Raw genomic sequence first — 21,263 nt, forward strand, 5'->3', positions numbered from 1 at the left:
TGCTCCTATTTCTAGTAGGCAGAGACCTGTTTAATTAGTTTAATTCCGCGATTTCAAGAATCCGGATTTCTCCTTAGCCCGCTTCTGGATCCAAACCGTCCCCTCCCCCTTACATTCCCTGTGATCGGGAGGAAGTGTATAGCCAGCGTCGCATTTGGGAAACTACAGGTCCCGATAGGCACCGCGGCTAGCAGCCCTCCGGCCACTCCACTTTTGTTATGGCCTCGGCCTTTTTTCCCTAGTGGACAGGCCGGTACTCCGCATTTTGGCTTCTTTCTCTTGAAGATATTGGACCTTGCTGGAATTGGTCCCTCACTGGAGACCTTCGTCTGATGAATAGATAACAGAGCAGCGACCATTTTTGCCTTGGGGTTATATATGTTTTTGGATGGAGGGAAGGTCCTAGGGCTGGGGAAATAGAAGAGACAAGACCATCTGGACTTGAAATTCAGTGACTACTAAACGTTACGTTTTTCTATGAGGTGGAGCCCGGAAAAAGTGCGCTCGTAGAGATTGCTGCGCATGCGTCCCGGGAGCCCCCGGAGGCACTCGCGGGGCGGGGCCGGGCCGCGGCTGAAGCAGCGGTGGCGTCGGTGCGTCTGTAGGTCTTGGGGGCCAGCCGCTTGAAGGGTGGAGTAGAAGGGTTGATGGGGGCTGCATTCCGGTAGACACGTCGTGCTGTCTTAGCCGATATGGTTCCGTGGGTGCGGGCGACGGGGGAGAAGCTGAAGCAGCGACTACGACTAGATTTGGGGCGAGAGATCTGTCGCCAATATCCGCTCTTCTGCTTCCTGTTGCTGTGCCTCTGCGTCGCTTCCCTGCTCCTCAACAGGTAACTACGCCCCCTCCCTGCCCTCTGCCTTTCCTACCTTTGCCCAGTCCCACCGCCTCCCGGTCTTCCCCTTTATCTCTGCTGGTCACCTGTCTGGAGGCCCGGCCATCGTCGGTTCTTGGGGTGGAGGCAAGTTCGGGGCAGGGAAGTGGGTGCTGACGACCCTCTAGAGCGTCTCTGAGCTCTTCTGCCCCCTGTGGCGGAAGCTCGTTTTCTTTCAGCTAAGTAGACCGCAGGATTCGACGTCCTACCCTTGTCTTCCTGGATACATCCGAGACTCTTCTCTTTGCATCTGTCTCGGCTGGCCCTCAATCCCCGCCCGGGTCCTCCCGGAGAACCGAATTTATGGCCTCACTGCGGAATTAATCCTCCCAGCAGCCCAAGTTGATTGAAAAAATAAAATCTTGCTGTTGGTGACACTTCCGTTTACCCTAAGGGAGAAAAATTCTGTGCTCTGGGGAAAGAGCCAAGGATTTAAGAGTTAGGCTACTAGACTACCTTTTGTGTGACAACCTCTCTGGCTCCAGTTTTTTTTTTGAAAATTAAACGGTTTTTTTAGGTCCAACTTCAACATGTTTCTTTTATTGGCATTATTTTTAATCATCTGGCTAGACGTTAACTAGTTGACAGTTAAATAACTTTTAGAGTGCAAAAGCATTTTCGTACTTTGTCACAGTTAAGGCTTCCAGTAACCCAGGGAAATAGCTTCTATAGGTATTATTCCTAATTTTTAGATGAGAAAGGTAAAGCATAGGGAAGTTACAGCTGGAACATGTTAGATCTGAACCCAGGTTTTCCTAATTTCTGGCTAGTACGTCAGGATATCTCAAGATCAAAACGCTGAATTCTTGTTTGGCTAGCAATTTTTCACTCACTATTGCTGGATCTTCATTGTCCACATCCTGCTTGGGCTCAAGGTGCTCTCTGTTTCTTGACTAATTTATTTAGATATTTCTAACTAGATGTTCATAGACATCTCAAACTTGAAATAGTTAAAAACTCGGGTTGCTCGGGAACTCTGAACCTTAGCTTGCTAATTAGTCTATAATTCCTATTTCTGTCTTTGTAACTTCCCTATTTCTGTTCAAGTTTGCAATATTCTTCTAGATTCATAAATTGATAATCTAGGGATTAATCCAGATTCGTGTTTTTTACTATATCTTTGGAATCCATTCTTTTCTTACCACTCCTCCAGCTCACACCTTAATTTGGATCCATATCGCTTCTCAAGTGCACTGTTGCTACTGCTTTCTGATTAGTCTCTGTAATTCCATTTTCTTCCTCTCTAGTCCATTTTATACATGACTGTCAATTTGACATTTCTAGAAATGGATCTGATTTTGTAACAACCTTCTCAAAAAGTGTCAATGGCTATCTCTTGTAGTATCAAATATAAACTTTTCTGGCTTTTAAAGCCTTTCATAATCTGGCATCAACCATCTTTTCAAACTTGATTTGAATTCATGCTTTCTCACACATTGTATGGAATTAATTAAATGCCCTTATCCACCCACTTTTCCTCTTCCCCATTGGGCACCTTCATGATGCCAAAGAACAAAACAATCCCAGCTTGCAAAGACCTACATTCATCTGCTAGACAGTAGTATGTATATATAGACATATACTTGTTTTGGTGTTGTATGTCTTGAAAATATGAAGTGAACAAATCCAAATATATAAAACCTATTTTGCAAAGTAGGAATTGAGGTGAATCACTGAATATTTACTGTGTTCCAGGCACAGTGTTTAGTGCTGGGGATACATAGAAGGACAAATACTGTTTTTGCTGTTAAGAAGCTTATAGCTTCTTGTCTAAACAAGATACTGACAAGCTAAATTGGAGATCAGGAGAGGGAAGACATGATTACTATTAAAGAGAAGATTAAGAATTTTTTTTTTTTTTTTTTTTTTTTTTAGAAGATGGGTTCATTGTTGGGACTTTAAAAGATGGACTAAAGAATTCCAGGAATGGGGGATCAGTAAAGACTTCAAAGGAGAAAGTGATGGTGGAACTGAATCTTTAAGAAATAAGGTCACTTAACCCTATCCTTTTCTCCCCTCCCCCCCAAAAAAAAGAAAGAAAGAAGGGTATTTGAGGTGAGGAGGGAGTCCATTCCAGGTATGGCAGATAAACTGGATAGAGACAGGTTATCATAGTTTCCTTGTCAAGGAACAGAAGGCCAGTTTGCCAGATTACAGAGTGAGAGTAATGTCCTTCGATTCTGGAAACATAAGTAGGGCTTTAAAAATGAAGTAGAATTCAGTAGATGGAGGGAGATTCTCTGGTAGTTTTCTTATAAGAAAACTAGAAAGATTAGGGTAGGGAGAGGAGGAGAGGGGACTAGGTTATGAAGGTTTTTGAATACTATATAGAACTATATTTGAGCAAGAGAGATGATAAATGTTGGCTCCCTGGTCCCTGGGAATTAGGGGGAGCTAAAATCATAAATCCCTTACCTGATACTGGACAAAGTAATATACTTTTCCAGAGGGTGAGATCATCTAGAGCACAAAGGATTGTTATACCAGGCTCAGGACACAGCTTGTTTGCTGGGTTGAGCCTTGGAAACAGGGTGTCTCCAAAATAGTTAGACATTTCACACAAACTCTATGATCTTATGGGGTAGGCAGGTTTTTGTCCAGAAATAATCCTTGTACTCTTAGATAGTCTTCACGTTTCTTACTGAATTTGTTCCAAGCTTTCCCTTTCTTTAAACTCATCTGATAAAGTACATATTTTTAAAGAAAAAAGGGAAAGAAAGAGTTAATAAGCAAAACTTGTCACAATGTTGAAACAGTATGAATATAGCGTGCCTGTGACTCTCCTAACCTACAAAAGAGTGGGATAGAGTTGTTTTATTTTTGAGGCCATCTTCATTCTTTGTAATTATGTAGCATTCACTTTTGATTTTGTTCTTTCCATTGTTATTGTTGTGTGTATTGTTTCTTGAGTCTGTATACTTCATAATCCATTAGGTCTTGTAAATTTTTTCATGATTTTCTGTGTTAATCGTATTAGAAGTCATTTCATCTAGTATATTGTTTGATTACAATCATATACTACAATTTGTTTAGCTATTCTCCAATCAATAGATTTCTATTTTGCTTCCAATTCTTTCATATATTCTGTTGACTTAATTCTCTCTCTCAATAGAGAGGCTCCTTCCTTGTTACTTATGAACAAACATGTCTATTCTTAAAAAGAAAAACAATCCCTCACTTCACCCTATCCCACCCAAAATTATTAATCTAATGGTTCCAACTTCCATGGATAAAGTTGTAGAAAAAATTATTCTAATTTTACTTACTTTCTTCTCACCTACTTCCCAACTCCTTACATTCTGACTTCCAACTTCATCATCTAACTGAAACTATCTTCAGAAGTTACCAGTGATCCCTTAATTACCAAATCCAGTGACTTTTTTAGCCCTTATTTATATTGATCCCTTTATAATATTGACATTTTTGACCATCCTCTTTTGGATATTCTCTCCTTTTTTGAAGTTTTGTCACATTGCCTTCTCATAGTTCTCTTACATGTCTGGTTATCTTTTCTCAAAATTTTCTTTGCTGCATCATCATGTCATTCCTTATTTTGTGATTTCTTATAAAAAGGTTTCCATGAGTATGTTTGTTCTACATCTTAATAAATTGAAAAGGGAAATATAGAAAGCAATTATATTAAATCAAGGAGTATTTATTAATGTCTATTTTATGCTTGAAATTGGTAGAAAATATAATAAACGTATATGGTTCCTTAGCCTCAAATAACTTAATTTTCTTATGGAGATAAGATAAAAGCTAGACATACCAGTACAGATTTTAAATGTCACCTTGAAGAGCATAGAAAGGATATGGTGAATCAATAATCATAGCTTACAGTTATTTCTTTTGAGATTTACAAAGTGCTTTCCTCATAGCAACTCTATAAAATGTAGGTATCTTCATTTTATATGTGAGGAAATTTGACATCTAAAATGTGACATCTTTCAGGGGAGGTAGGATTTGAATTTTGCCTTAAAGACCCCTTCCTTGTCAATTTGAATTTATCTTTGCCCTTGATCCTATTACTTCATAACCCTAAGAGTTTAGTTCATCAATTAGTAATTTTCTCTTAAATCCTCATCTTTCCATCCATCTTGGTTTCTTTTCCTGTGCCTTCAAAATTGGCCAAACTTCTTAAAACATTCACCCTTTAAACCTAATACTTTTTCTTTAAGCTGCTATCCCTTCTCCTCCTCCTTCCTTCCTCACTCCTCTTTGCTTCCTCCTCATTCCCACCTCATATTTTCCTTTAGGAAGATTATCTCTTCTACCACTGTACTGGAGCAACTTTTGTTCCTGAGACCACTCTCTTGACTGTCACCAATTACCTCAGTTTTCTTCTTCCACAGTATTTGATATGAGATAATATGCCTCCCTTTCTCTTCCTCCCTCTCCTCCCCTCCCCTCCCCCCTTCCTTCTCCTCCCCTCCCCTCTTCTTCCTTCCTTCCTTCCTTCCTTCCTTCCTTCCTTCCTTCCTTCCTTCCTTCCTTCCTTCCTTCCTTCCTTCCTTCCTTCCTTCCTTCCTTCCTTCCTTCCTTCCAAGTTGGCGTAAAGTGATTTACACAGGGACACACAGCTAGTATGAAGTGTCTGAAGTCAGATTTAAACTTAATCTTCAGGACTGATGCTTCATCTATTTGTCCCTGCTAAGTTATTTGTATTCTGCCTCCATGGTTATCTCTCTAACATATCTCTTCCTTTTCATTTCCACTGTACTTTTGTACATCATTACAACATCTTGCTTAGGTTGATATGAGTAACCTTCCAACTGATCTTTTCATTTCCATCTCCAATCCATAATTCATACTGTGCTGCAAGATTAAAGTACAAATCTGAAACTTTGTTCATGTCACTTCTTTGATTAAATGCTTTTTTGGGGTAGGGTGTTGTTTTGACACTGGGTTTCCCAATCAGCCAGGTTGAAAGTTGCAGGGAGCACTCAATGACCCTACCCTACTGTTAGCTAAACTTTGCTTGGCAAAATAGGAGGTATTTAGTAACTAGTATTGAATAAATTAGGAGGAAGTGGGGATATAGTCATTGTCTAGAAGCAGGAAGATTGGGAGAACAATAATTGAAAACAGTTTGGCTTGAGTAGAGGATTCCTGTGACCAGTCTGTCAAATAACAACATTCATTAAATTGTTTTCTGTTTTAGGCACTGTGTTAAGTGCTAGGGATACAAAGAAGATGGAAAAATAGTTGCTGACCTCAAGGAGTTTCTTTTTGCATTTTGTTTTTAAATAGATTTTTGTTGATGTCTTTTTGTTTTTTACATTGACTAAATTTCCTTGTTTTCTTCTCTCCTTTTTCCTTCCATTTAGCCATTTCTTAAAGCAGTTTCCCTAAGGGGGGAAAAAAAAAGATGGAGAAATAAATTCCAATAAAAGTCATCACATCAAAATCAAAAATCTAATGTTACATACAGTGTTCCATACTTGTGAATTCTTCTTTCTGCAAAAATATTGCTATAAATAATTTTGGTGTATTTGTAACCTCCCTCCTCCCACCCCCCCAATGCAGTTCTACTTTAATTTCAGTCCCAAATTCTGTCTTACCCTTTCTTTGTTACCTCTCCCTTGCCTAAGAAGGTAAGTCACCGACATATTGTCTGTCAGTTTTCTCAAATGGTAAAATTATCAAAACAGTACCTATCTCACTGAGTTGTGAAGATTAGTGAGATAATATTTGTAAAGCATTTAACAGTGTTTGACACATAGTAGATGCTTTAAAAATGTGCTGGTTTCCTTCCTCCTTTCCTCCCTTGTCCATTCTCCCATCAGCTGAACCTTCTTATATGTGTAGTATACTCTAGTTTGAGAGTAAATTCCTTGAGCAATGACTATCTAGCTTTTTCTCTTTGTATTCCTACCACTTAGCACATTGCATGACACATAAGTGCTCAACAAATAATATAATATTAGTGAGCAAAGCACTAGAAGCTGGGATGACAGGATAGCTACATTTCCTACTCTCTCTTCCCTGACTTCTCTTCCAATCAAAGATAGCTTCTGAACTGAATCTTGAAGTCAGGCTTTCTGAGAGGTAGAATTTAGAAGGAGTAGTTTCCTAGGGGTAGAAAAGCTAAGGCAAACAAGTAGAAAAATCTGGCACAATAATATTCCCATAGGAGCTGTTATGTTGAATTTCATTTAAGAGAGAAATTAGAGATAAAGCTAAAAAAAGTAGGTTATAGGCAAATCTTGTAGGGTCTATGAAGCTAAAGAGGTTGGATTTTTTCCTGTGAGTAAAATTTGTTATTTTTAGTTGGAGAAGAATTGGAATATTGTAATTGATGACTGATATATCCTCTGAATTTTGTAGAGTATTCCTATCTTTTTAGAAATTTACAATCTAATAAAAATTAATAGAGAAAAGAACATATAATATTACATATTAAAGAGATGATAGATTTTAATACAAAACTGATAGCCAAAATTATATTTGTAATTCAGTTGCTTTTACAAAACTAATTTTTAAGTACATCCAGATTGTACCTTGAAATAGCATAATTCAATTAGTAGTAGTAATAAATTTCCTATAAAATAAAGGCTGGAATTTTAACTGTGGTTTTACATTTGAATATTTGTTCCTTTAAGGAAGGGAAAGAAAGAAAATGGGACAGTTCATGTATTATTTTGGTGTGAATTGGAATAAACAAAACTGATTTCTAGCTTGATAAATTGCCCCCCCTCCCTGCAAAAAAAAAAAAAAAATTGTGAAAAGGAAAATTAGAATTATAAAATTGGACCAGGGGTTCTTTTTTGAGGGCAAGGGCAGGATTCAAACTCACATCCTGTCTAACTTTTTATTTTTGTTTTTTTTTTAGTAGTATTTTATTTTTCCACATACAGGCAAAAATAGTTTTTCAACATTCATCTTTGTAAAACTTTGTATTCCAAGTTTTTTTCTCTCTACTCCCCCCTCCTCTCCTAAGATAGCAAGCGATCCGATATAGGTTAAACACGTGCATTTCTTCTAAACATATTTCTATATTCATCATGCTACACAAGAAAAATCAGATCAAAAGGGAAAAGAATGAGAAAGAAAAAAAAAAACACAAGTAAATGCAACAACATAATCAAAAAGTGAAAACACTGTGCTTTGAGCCACATTCAATCCTCATACTTCTCTCTGAATGCAGATGGCTCTTTCCATCAAAAGTCTATGTTGCTTTGAATCACCTCATTATTAACATCATAGTTGATCATCTTGTTGCTATGTAAAATGTTCTCTTCGTTCTACTCACTTAGCATCATTTCATGTAACTCTTTCCAGGTTTTACTGAAATTAGTTTGCTCATCATTTCATGTAGAACAATAATATTCCATTACATTAATATACTATAACTTATTCAGCCATTCCCCAACTGGTGAGCATCCACCCAATTTCCAGTTCCTTGCCACTACAAAAAGGGCTGCTACATACATTTTTGCATATGTGCCTTTTTCCCCTTTTTTTTTAATGCTCTCATTGGGCTATAGATGCTGCTGGATCAAAGGGTATGCACTGTTTTACAGCCTTTGTACATAGTTCCATATTGCTCTCTGGAATGCTTGACTCAGTTCACAACTCCAACAATGTATTAGTATCCATTTTTCCCACATCCTTTCCAACAGTTATCATTATCTTTTCCTTCCATTTTAGCCAATCTGAGAGGTGTGAAGGGGTACTTTAGAGTTTTCTTTATTTGCATTTCTCTAATCAATAGTGATTTAGAGCATTTTTTCATATGATTAGAAATGGCTTGAACGTCTTTTTTTGAAAATTGTTCATATCTTTTGACCATTTATCAGTTGGGGATGAGACATACATTTTAGAAATGAGACCTTTATCAGAAACCTTGAATGTAAATTTTCCCCCTAGTTTTCTGCTTCCTTTCTAATCTTGGCTGCATTGGTTTTGCTTGTACAAAAACTTTAATGTAATCAAAATTATTCATTTTGCATTTTATAATGTTCTAGTTTTTTTTTGGCCATAAATTCTTCCCTTCTCAACAGATCTAAGAGGTAGACTATCTCTTTCTTGTTCTCCTAATTTGCTTATATTATCGCCTTTTATGTCTAAATCATGAACCCATTTCAACCTTATTGTGGTATGGGGTGTTAGGTGTTGATCAATGCCTAGTTTCTACCATACTTTTTTCCAGTTTACCCAGCAATTTTTGTCAAACAGTGAATTCTTATCCCAGAAGCTGGACTCTTTAGGTTTATTAAACTCTAACTTATTATAGTCAGTCACTGTTGTGTCTTGTGAACCTAACCTATTCCACTAAACAACTCTTATTTCATTTTTATATTGAAGTTTTTATTTTCAAAATCTATGCAAGGATAATAATTTTTCAACATTGATCCTTACAAAACCTTGTGTTCCAATTCCTCCCATCCCTTCTCACTCCCCTAAATGGGCAAGTAATCCAATATATGTTAAAAATGGTAAAAATATATGTAAATCAAATATAGACATACATATTTATACATTATCCTGCTGCACAAGAAAAATCTGATCAAAAAAGGAAGAAAAATGAGAAAAGAAATTCAAGCAAACAACAAAAGAAATTAAAATACTATGTTATGATCCACATTCAGACCCCACAATCCTCTGTGTGCAGATGGCTGTCATCATCATAAGATCATTGGAACTATCCCAAATCATCTCATTATTGAGGGAGAATCATGTCCATTAAAAGTGATCATTATATAATCTTGCTTTTGTCATCTACAATGATCTCCTGATCCTGTTCATTTCACTTAGCATCAGTTCCTGTAAGTCTCTCCAGGCCTCTCTGAAATCATCTTCCTGATCACTTCTTACAGAACAATAATATTCCATAACCTTCATATACCATAACTTATTCAGGCATTCTCCAACTGAGGAGTATTCACTCAATTTCCAATTCCTTGCCACTGAACTGCCACAAACATTTTTCCACATGTCGGTCCCTTTCCTTTCTTAATCAGTGCCAAATAGTTTTGATGACTGCTGCTTTATAATACAGTTTTAGATCTGGTCCAGCTAGGTCATCTCCATTTACTTTTTTTTTTCTTTCATTAATTCCCTTGAAATATTTGACCTTTTTGCTATTTTTTCTAGCTCTGTAAAATAATTTATTGGCAGTTTGCTATGACACTGAATAAGTACATTAATTTAGATAGAAGTGTCATTTTTATTATTTTAGATCTGTCTACCCATGAGCACTTGATATTTTTCCAATTGATTAGATTTGATTTTATTTGTGTGGAAAGTGTTTTGTAGTTATATGCATATAGTTCCTGACTTTGTTACGGCAGATAGACTCTAAATATTTTATATTATCTACACTTATTTTAAATGGGATTTCTCTTTGTTTCTCTTGCTACTGGACTTTGTTGATATCATGTAGAAATGCCTATGATTTGTGTGGGTTTATTTTATATTCTGCAACTTTACTAAAATTGTTGTTTCTAGTAGTTTTTTGTACATTCTCTAGGATTCTCTAAATATACCATCATATCCTCTGCAAAGAGCAATAGTGTTGTTTCCTCATTACCTAATGTAATTCCTTGAATAGTAATGGTGATGGTGGGCAACCTTGTTTCACCCCTGATCTTATTCGGAATGATTCTAGTTTATCCCCATTACTTATGTTGCTTGCTGATGGTTTTAGATAGATGTTACTTATTTTAAAGAAAACTCCATTTATTCCTTTGCTTTCTAGTGTTTTTAATAAGAAATAGGTGTTATAGTTTGTCAAATGCTTTTTCTGCATCTATAGAGATAATTATATGATTTTTGTTAATTTGGTTATTGATATAGTCAGTTATGCTTCTAGTTTTGCTAATACTGAACCAGCTCTGATACCTGGTTTAAATCCAACTTGGTGATAGTGTATAATCCTAGTGATAAATTGCTGTAATTTCTTTGCTAAAATTTTATTTAAGATCTTTGCATTAATATTCATTGGAGAAATTAGATTGTAATTTTTTTTTTCTGTTTTGGCCTTTCCTGGCTTAGGTATCAGCACCATATCTGTGTCACAAGTAATTTAGTAGACCACTACACCTATTTTCTTAAATAGTTTATATAGTATTGGAATTAATTGTACTTTAAATGTTTGGTAGAATTCACTTGTAAATCCATCTAGCCCTGGGGATTTTTTCTTAGGGAATTCATTAATGTCTTCTTGTTCAATTTCTTTGTCTAATATGGGATTCTTTATTTCTTCATTTTTAAATCTGGGCCATTTATATTTTTCTAAGTATTAATCTTTTTCACTTTGATTATCAGATTATTAGCATATGATTGGGCAAAATAGCTCCTAGTTATTGCTTTAATTTTCTCTTCATTGATAGTAAGTTTACTCTTTTCATTTTTGTTACTGGTATATGGTTTTCTTAACTTTTTCTAATTAAATTAATCAAAGATTTATCTATTTTGTTCATTTTTTTTCTAAGAAACAAGTCTTAATTTTGTTCCATAGTTTTTTTTCAACTTTATTAATTTCTCATTTAATTTTCAGAATTTCAAATTTGGTGTTTATTTGTGAGCTTTTAATTTGTTCTCTTTATAATTTTTTTAATTAATTTTATAATTATAACATTTTTTGACAGTACATATGCATAGGTAATTTTTTACAACATTATCCCTTGTACTCCCTTCTGTTCTGAATTTTTCCCCTCATTTCCCTCCACCCCCTCCCCTAGATGGCAGGCATTCCCATACATATTAAATATCTTATAGTATATCCTAGGTACAATATATATGTGCAGAACCGAATTTTTTTGTTGTTGTTGTTGCAAAGGAAGAATTGGATTCGGAAGCTAAAAATAATGTGGGAAGAAAACCAAACCAAAACAAAACAGTGCTCACAGTTTACACTCATTTCCCAGTGTTCCTTTTCTGGATGTAGCTGATTTTGTCCATCACTGATCAATTGGAATTGGATTAGCTCTTCTCTATGTTGAAGATATCCACTTCCATCAGAATACATCCTCGTACAGTATCATTGTTGAAGTGTATAATGATCCCCTAGTTCTACTCGTTTCACTCAGCATCAGTTGATGTAAGTCTCTCCAAGCCTCTCTGTATTCATCCTGTTGGTTATTTCTTACAGAACAATAATATTCCATAACATTCACATACCATAATTTACCCAACCATTCTCCAATTGATGGTCATCCATTCATTTTCCAGTTTCTAGCCACTCCAAAAAGGGCTACCACAAACATTTTGGCACATACAGGTCCCTTTCCCTTCTTTAATATTTCCTTGGGATATAAGCCCAGGAATAGCACTGCTGGATCAAAGGGTATGCACAGTTTGAGAACTTTTTGGGCATAATTCCAGATTGCTCTCCAGAATGGTTGGATTCTTTCACAACTCCACCAACAATGCATCAGTGTCCCAGTTTTCCCACATCCCCTCCAACATTCATCATTATTTGTTGCTGTCATCTTAGCCAATCTGACAGGTGTGTAGTGGTATCTCAGAGTTGTCTTAATTTGCATTTCTTTGATCAATAGTGATTTGGAACACTCTTTCATATGAGTGGAAATAGTTTCAATTTCATCATCTGAAAATTGTCTGTTCATATCCTTTGACCATTTATCAATTGGAGAATGGCTTGATTTCTTATAAATTAGAGTTAATTCTCTGTATATTTTGGAGATGAGGCCTTTAACTGTAAAAATGTTTTCCCAATTTGTTACTTCCCATCTAATCTTGTTTGCATTAGTTTTGTTTGTACAAAAGCTTCTTAATTTGATGTAATCAAAATTTTCTATTTTGTGATCAATAATGAGCTCTAGTTCTCCCTTTATAATTTTTTTAGTTCTATGCCCAATGCATTGACTTTTTCTTTCTCTTTTTTTCATGTAACCATCTAGTGATATAAAATTTCCACTATGAAATACTTTGGTTCCGTCTTATAAATTTTGGTATTTTGTCTCATTGTTGTCATTGTCTTGGATGAAATTACTGATTTGTTGATTTGTTGTTTTGACCCACTCATTCTTTAGAATTAGATTATTTTGTTTCTAATTAATTTTTGCTCTATTTTTCCATGGCCCTTTATTACACATAATTTGTATTACATCATGATTTGAAAGGATGCATTTGCTATTTCAGCCTTTCTGCATTTGATTGTGAGGTTTTTATGCCCTAATACTTGGTTATTTTTTGTGTGGGTACCATATATAGAGTAAGGATTCTTAATCTGGGGTCTGAGAAATTGTTTTTAAAAGAATTTTTTTGATACCTCTTTTTCAATATAATTGATTTCCTTTGTAATCCTGTGGTTTTTATCTTGTGCATTTAAAAACATTATTGTAAGAAGTGGCCCAGAGGATCAAAGTGATACATAACATAAAAGTAAAAGATTAAGAACTATTAATCTGAAGCTTCAAGGTTTGTCTAGTTTAACCCCTTCACTTCACAGATGAAAAAATAGAAACTCTGGTATGTTAAGTAGGTAGTTCATGGACTTACTTGTTGTAGAATTAAACAGATTTTTTCCCCTTTCCCTTTTCTTCCTCCCTCCCTCCCTTCTTCCCTCCTCCTTTCCCTCCCTTCCTATTTTGGTGTACATGAGGTTTTTCTTCCTATCATTAACTGTCTGATATATCCCTGTTAATAGAATCTCTGGTTTTGTAGAGTATGGACATTGTCACTTTCTTCTCATATTTGTAACAGAATGATTGAATCAGTTTGAAGCTCCACTAAAAGTGCTGAGCATAGGGACAGCTAGGTGACTCAGTAGATAGAGCATCAGCCCTGAAGTCAGGAGGACCTGAGTTCAAATATGAGTTTAGATACTTAACACTTCTTAGTTGTGTGACTCTGGGCAAGTCATTTAACTCTAATTGCCTCAGCCAAAAAAAAAAAAAAAATGCAGAGCATTGACAGCGTTCCTGTTTTGTCTTGACTAAATTGCTGTGGATGAAGTAAAGTTGCAGAGATGTTTTGATATTTCTCCAGTAAGTTAATTTCTCTGATAATAATTGCGGAGTAGGAGTTTCTTTGATAATGGTTGATAATTCTTTTGAGTACTGTTTATATACTGTAAAACTATTAATTTGCAGTGATTATCCACTGTTTTCCAAAATGAAGTCATTAACAGAATATTTGAACAATCCCATTACTGCTATCTATTGATTAAAAAAGAAATACTAATAGATATTCCAAGATTTACATTCTGACCTTAAAAAATGAGGAAGTAGTTGCCTGGAAAGTTCTAAAGAAAATGTTTTTGTCTTAAAGTTTTCTCACTTTAAATTTTTTAAAATCTGGAATTTGAAAAGAAACTTTTTATATAGATACATAAGTGCTAGAAATGGTAAAGCAGTTAATAGTCTTAGCCATTACTAAGAGATAATTACAGCTGATGCTTTGAATTTTTGAAGGTGAATAGGTGTGAATTCAGTTTAACAAACATTCCTTAAAGTAGTATAAAGGGAGTTGGATCTTGTGTCAGAGGCATTGGGTTTAAATCTGATCTCCTTCATCCTCTCTTTATCTTTATGCTGCCTTCATTCATCATCTGTGGCCCTCAATTTACTTATCTGGAAAAATGAGGGAACTGTACTTATGTAACCCTGACCTCTAATACCACTAACTTACCTTAAGTAAGGCACTGTGAATGTGGGCTGTGGAAAATTAGTAAAAAGAAGTCCAAATCTATTTTAGTCCTCCAAAGATCTCATAGTTGTTATAAATAGTTGTTTTTTGAAAAACTTATTTGATATTTAATTTTTTTTTTTCCTTTTGAAATAGATATACCTTATTTCTTTTAAAATTATTTATTTATTTATTCACTGGAGGCAATCTGGCTTAAGTGTCTTGACCAGGATCAGGATCACACAGTTGCTAAATGTCTGAGGTCATTTGAACTCAGATTTTACCAACTGCAAGGCACATGCTCTGTCCATTGTACCATCTCATTGCTCTGATCTATAACATTTCGAAATGTTCATGTTGCCTTTAGTGAACTTGCTCAAGATAGTAATAATGCTATTTAAGAAAAATGGAATTAATAGTTTTTGCATATCTTGTTTATACTTGTCTTCATTTTTTTTTTTTTTTAAACAAGGTATCTTCATATTTTAATGATCTTTTGGTCATTTGTGGCTGGAGTCGTCACTTTCTACTGCTCATTGGGACCTGATACTCTTTTGCCAAATATTTTCTTCACAATAAAATACAAACCCAAGGTAAAATTTTTTCGTATTTGTTAAGGATGTTATTGCATTAAAATATTTTTAATATTGTAAAGCATAATTAATCCTCTTAAGCTGTAAATACCAAGCATGATTTCCAACCTTCCAGGTCCACAATCTTATGAGACCATATCTTCAAGAGTCCAGAATATCAACAGGTCTATCTTCTTCAGAAGCATATCTTCTTCTTTTCCCCATTCTCCTCCTCTCCTTCTGCACCCCCTTCTTTTTTGGAGGGTAGCAACCAAGTCTACTCTGGCAAGGAAAATGATGATGATAACAGTACCTATAATTGAAAGGATTGAGTTGAAGATTGAATGAAATTTTTGCAAAAAATGCTCAACACAGTACTTAGCACATGATAGATGCTATATAAATGCTTATTCCCTCCCATCTTGCCTAATGAAGAGATTCCCTTTACAGAGTCCAATCTGCAGCTGCTATATCCTTAGGAACTTATAAAATTAGATGAGACTTTTAAGTTAGGTAACTCCTCTAAGGACCACATAACTGAGATGTGTTTGAATCAAGGCTTTATAAATGTGAAATAATGATTGGACTAACATATATTTACTTATATTTTTTCAAATATATAAATGCTATTTTTTGTTTGTTTCTTGCTGTGGCATTTGGTGTTAAGTGACTTGCCCAGAGTCACACTACTAGGAAGTTTGTTTGAGATCAAATTTAACTCAGGTCCTCCTGACTTCAGGGCTGATACTCTCTCCACTGTGCCACCTAGCTGTCTCTATAGATGCTATTTTGATAAAATTCAAATTTATTTGTATTTTAATTGGGAATGTTTCTAGTTTTTAGTTTTCTCTGTTCTTCCCCCTGTCTTTTGGTGTGTAAAGATTCTCTGTATGTGAGAAAGTATATTTGGGGTTAGTTTGCTGTAAAACCCTCCTTTCCCTCTCAGCAGTTTTCTTGTTTATCATTTTTTTTCCCCTCCATCCTAATGATTTAAAAACTTTTAGAGATGTCAAATATAACTATACTTCTTCAAAAAATTGAGAGAAACCTATTCCAAGATTTATTAGATTTAATCCTTTATTGCAAGTGTTAAGGAAAGTAGAAAGTTCAGTTTTACACCTGGAAATGCAGCTCATGTGCTTTATTGATTGTATTATAGAAAAATACTTATTTTTCTTCATAATTAGATGTGATAAGATCTAAAAGACTTGGCATTTTGGGCTTGTAGAAATTGTATATTTCAAATTTTTTTAAGTAAAGTTTTGAAGGAATTGTTTAAATATTTAATACAAAAGGTAACATTTTCTTGTTATTTTGTTTGATTATTTCATAATAATTGAAAGCTTGTGAGAAACCTATTTTTTTAAAAGCTGATTTGCATGTAGGTGTTTTTTGAAATATTATTGGAAAAGAAATGTCATTCATTCCTTAATAATTTTTTTTTCTTTAAGCATTTAGAACTACAAGAATTATTTCCCCAAGGTCACAGCTGTGCTGTATGTGGTAAAGTGAAATGTGAAAGACACAGGTAATATGTTCCACTTGTATTCTGATTTCCATTATATTCTGGATTTTAAGCAGTTCAATTGCTTTGTGGTGTATGTGTGTGTTTTTTTTGTGTTTTTTTGTGTTTTTTTTTTTTTTTAGACCTACCTTGCTGCTTGAAAACTACCAGCCCTGGTTAGACCTTAAAGTATCTTCCAAAGTTGATGCATCTCTCTCAGAGGTAATAGATGAACTCCAGATATGCACATTTAGATATAGAATGTGGTAAACTAACTAAAGAGATTTTCTTCAACAAGTGGTTCAACGGAAATATTTTTTTTCTTCCTTCTCACCTTTTTTTTTTTTTTTTTTTTAATAGCTTTTTATTTACAAGATATATGCATGGGCAATTTTTCCAGCATTGACCCTTGCAAAATCTTCTGTTCCAACTTTTCCCCTCATTTCCCCTCACCCCCTCCCCTAGATGGTAAGTAAACCAATACATGTTAAATATGTTAAATACAATATATGTATACATATCTATATAGTTATTTTGCCACACAAGAAAAATTAGACTTAGAAATAAGGTAAAAATAACCTGAGAAGGAAATAAAAAATGCAAGTGGATAAAAACAGGGAGTGGAAATGCTATGTTGTGGTTCACACTCATTTTCCATAGTTCTTTTGTTGGGTGTAGCTAGTTCTCTTCATTATTGAACAAATGGAACTGATTTGATTTGTCTCATTGTTGAAGAGAGCCATGTCCATCAGAATTGATCATCATTTCAACTGAAATCTTTTTTTTTTTTTTAATTAATTTTATAATTATAACTTTTTTTTTTTGACAGTACATATGCATAGATGATTTTTTTTACAACATTATCCCTTGTACTCCCTTCTGTTCCGAATTTTTCCCCTCCTTCCCTCCACCCCCTCCCCTAGATGGCAGGCATTCCCATATATATTAAATATCTTATAGTATATCCTAGGTACAATATATATGTGTAGAACCGAATTTTGTTGTTATTGTTATTGCAAAGGAAGAATTGTATTCGGAAGGTAAAAATAATCTGGGAAGAAAAACAAAAAAATGCTAACAGTTTACACTCATTTCCCAGTGTTTCTTCTCTGGGTGTAGCTGATTCTGTCCATCACTGATCATTTGGAATTGGATTAGATCTTCTCTGTGTTGAAGATATCCACTTCCATCAGAATACATCCTCATACAGTATCATTGTTGAACTTCTTAATCGAGTGTATTTTCTAATGCATCAAATAAAATTTAATCCAGTTAACTTACTTTTACAAACTGACAGTAAAAATTAAAATCAAATCAAGTTAGTTTTTACTTTAGGTTGGTGACAAAGAAATGCTTGTGAATCAATTTAATTTTGATTAGAAATCTTTTCAAAGGAAGTTCTGTTAAGCTTGCTTGGTTCAAAGTATTAATAATTGGTGTCATTACCTATCTGTGCTTAGAAAAAGTATCTATTTTGCATTCTATGCAAGTAAGTTTGGGAATGAGGAACTTGGCTAGAGGGAGTAGGTAATTTAATATATTACATAACTTCCTCAGCAGTGACCCTAGCCTAGATATTTATCTATTCAATGGAGTCCAAACAGGAATTGGTGACTTCACCTGTTCTTGTACAGTAGATAAATCATTACTATTCTAATAGGGGAAAAAGTAAGCACTTTGAACCCTGCCTCATTATTTCTTTCTTTTCTTCCAATTTTTTTTTCTTTTTTTTTTTTTTTTTTTTCCCCCCCGTTTCTTGGCTTAGGGAAGTGGAGCAAGGTGCCATTTCATCTCTTGGTATTTTTCTTTTAATTTCTTAAGTACCCTCAAGTTTTAAAATCTTTGATTGTATTTTTACATCTTTCTTGATCTAAAAGAGGTTTGTGACAGGCTTTTTTTTTTTTTTTTTTTTTAATAATCTCCTAGAATTTACTTTATAGAGGAATATCAGCTCTTCCTTTTTTAGAGTCATAACCCTTTATTCCATCTTTCTACAAGGGTCAGAAGGGAATTTGCATGTATTCATACATTTTACCTCTGAAATTGAAAAAAGATGAGTTTTGACTTTTTTTTTTTTTTTTTTTAACTTTATTTGGTATTAGGTAGACCAGAGTTCAAATAGCATCTCTAGGACTTATTGTCATCTTTCTGATTATGAGCAAGGCAATCCCTAATCTTTTGTTTCTGTATTTATAAAATGGGGATAATGGTATTTATTAGTTATATTGCCTGCGTTTGAGAGTTGTTATGTAAGGCTCAAATGAAATAATGAATGAAAGGCTTTCTTCAAACCAATAATGCCACTTGCTTTCCCCTTATTCCTCAGTCTTTGAAGTTCAACTGGGAGCAATTGCTTTGACAGTTTCCTGATGCTATGTAGAGTGTTGTTCCTGGTGCTATATTTAGATCATTTCATCCAAGAATTTTTTTTTTTTTTTTTTTTTTTTTTTTTTTTTTGAGACTGGGGTTAAGTGACTTGCCCAGGATCACATAGCTAGGAAGTGCTAAGTGTCTGAGACCAGATTTGAACTCCGGTCCTCCTGAAGTCAGGGCTGGTGCTCTATCCACTCCGCCACCTAGCTGCCCCCACCAAGAATTCTTTTTAACTATGGGAAGCTTGCAAAGATATGTGCATTTCATATATCTTAATTTTAATAATGGCAATTTGTTAGTGTTAACATTTGTTTCATATTAATAAATTTAATAATGTTTTTCTGAAAATGAAATAATCCATTATTCTTTTTTTCCCCCAGATGCTTGAATTAGTGTTGGAAAACTTCGTTTATCCTTGGTATAGGTATGTGTTCTTTTTTAGAAAACCCATTCATATTGTAGAATGACTAAGAATCAGAATTAAGGACTTTATTCATAAACAGTGCTCTTTTCTCCTCAGCATTATTTTGTATCTAAATGTAAATGACATTTTTTCCTTCAACACTTCCTAGAATATAATCTCCTTAAGGTCAGGGATTGGTTTTTAAATTAATTCTCCAGGAGAAAAATATAATGGGAAAAGTATGAGACATTTTTGTCAAGAGAACTGAACTCTTGATATATATGTTTTTCATAAGTTCTACATATAGCAATTTTATTTTTTTAAATAGATAAGTGAACTTTATTTTTTAAATTGTGATTTTTTTTTTAGAAATCTTAATTCACATTTTCTAACTGAATCATTACAGTAACTAAAGAATTCACGGAAAATTGGAATTTCTTTCTAAAATCTTGAGTGTCAATGACATTTACTTTGATATTGAATTAGGAATTTAGGGATTTACAATGCCTAGAGAAGGCAGTGGATTTGAAAATATTAAACCTTAAAACATAAAGCATCTGGAGAGAGATATACAGCAATAACAAAATGGATATAGTACAAATCAACCTATCTAAAGGCTTAATATGAAATCTGTAGTAACATGATCCTAAACATCTTTAACTGGTGGCTCAAGATACTGTTATTAGATTTCAAAATATGTACTTTTGAGGTAGGTTTTCATGATGAATCCCTTTTTTGAAGGATTTTCAGTGTTTATGAAATACATCTAACTAACAGTGGAACTTTCAGAAACTTTACTGTCAATGCCACCTTTATATTCAAGGATTTCACTGTTGAGTTTTTTATTTTCCCCAAATCCTTCCTTCCTGCCCTTCCCATCTTCATACTTTAGGAAATAAAAAGAAGCTCATTTTTCCTTCCAGAGTAGGAAAATCCTGCCAAAATTTACCCATCTTATAAGCTGAACATTTTTTGACATCTGATTTTCTTACAATGAAATGCACTTGTCTTGTTGATAGCCAAGACCTCTCTCTTTTCTCTCATTTTCTTTCCATATTACTCAAAAATGATCTCTTTATTCTTTCTAAGGCCAACTGGTCTTTCTGCACTTTTGATTCCATCTTCTTTTGTTTATCAATGCAAGTTGCTGTTACCCTTCCTACTCTTTTGCTAAATTTCAGTCTCTTCCTATCCACTGGTTTCTTCTCTGCTATCTATAAAAATGTCCACATGTCCTTCAATTTATGGCAAAAAAATGCAAAGGAAGGTGCCCTGGCTGTACCAGACCCAAAATCATATTATAAAGCAATGGTCATCAAAATCATTTGATACTGGCTAAAAAATAGAATAGTGAATAAGTGAAATAGGTTAGATTCATGAGAAACCCAAAAACTCCATCCACCTTCTGGGATAACAACTCACTATTTGACAAAAATTATTGGGGACACTGGAAAATAGTATGGCAGAAACCTAATATCCTATATCATAAGAAGGTTGAAATGGGTTTGTGATTTAGAAATAAAGGGTGATACTATAAGCAAATTAGAAGAACAAGGGATAGTCTACCTCTCAAATTTGTGGAAAAGGGAGAAATTTATGACCAAAGCAGAACTGGAGAACATTGTGAAATGCAGAATGTATCATTTTGGTTATGTCAAATTAAAAAGCTTTATATAAACAAAACAAATGCAACTAAGATTAGAAGGGAAGCAGGAAACTGGGAAAAAATTTTTACATGCAAGGTTTTTGATAAAGGCTTCATTTCTAAAATATATACAGAATTGATTTAAATTTATAAGAATACAAGACATTCCATTGACTCACACCTAACACCATATACCAAGGGAAGATCAAAATGGATTCATAATTTAGACATAAAGAGTGATATTATAAGCAAATTAGAAGAACATAAGATAGTTTGCCTCAGATCTGTGGAGGATG

The 21,263-nt window shown here is 34.4% G+C and overlaps 1 protein-coding gene across 12 annotated transcripts in view; it reads left to right on the forward strand.

The window, feature by feature from the left end:
- The first annotated feature begins 520 nt into the window (after nucleotides 1-520).
- Nucleotides 521-21,263, forward strand: part of SNX14 (sorting nexin 14) — a 110,212-nt gene continuing 89,469 nt past the window's right edge. For 4 of the 12 annotated variants that reach the window (XM_074310356.1, XM_074310357.1, XM_074310349.1 and 1 more), the window contains exons 1-4: nucleotides 532-832; nucleotides 14,943-15,063; nucleotides 16,494-16,570; nucleotides 16,690-16,768. In XM_074310356.1, the coding sequence (XP_074166457.1) occupies nucleotides 16,752-16,768 (17 nt within the window). In that variant the 5' untranslated portion in view covers nucleotides 532-832; nucleotides 14,943-15,063; nucleotides 16,494-16,570; nucleotides 16,690-16,751. Of the gene's footprint in view, nucleotides 833-14,942; nucleotides 15,064-16,493; nucleotides 16,571-16,689; nucleotides 16,810-16,930; nucleotides 17,015-19,299; nucleotides 19,344-21,263 lie in introns of those variants that run through there. The other 8 variants (XM_074310353.1, XM_074310355.1, XM_074310348.1 and 5 more) reach the window with 7 other exon arrangements.

The sequence above is a fragment of the Sminthopsis crassicaudata genome, chromosome 4 (assembly GCF_048593235.1).
Source record: "Sminthopsis crassicaudata isolate SCR6 chromosome 4, ASM4859323v1, whole genome shotgun sequence".
Lineage (NCBI taxonomy): Eukaryota > Metazoa > Chordata > Mammalia > Dasyuromorphia > Dasyuridae > Sminthopsis > Sminthopsis crassicaudata.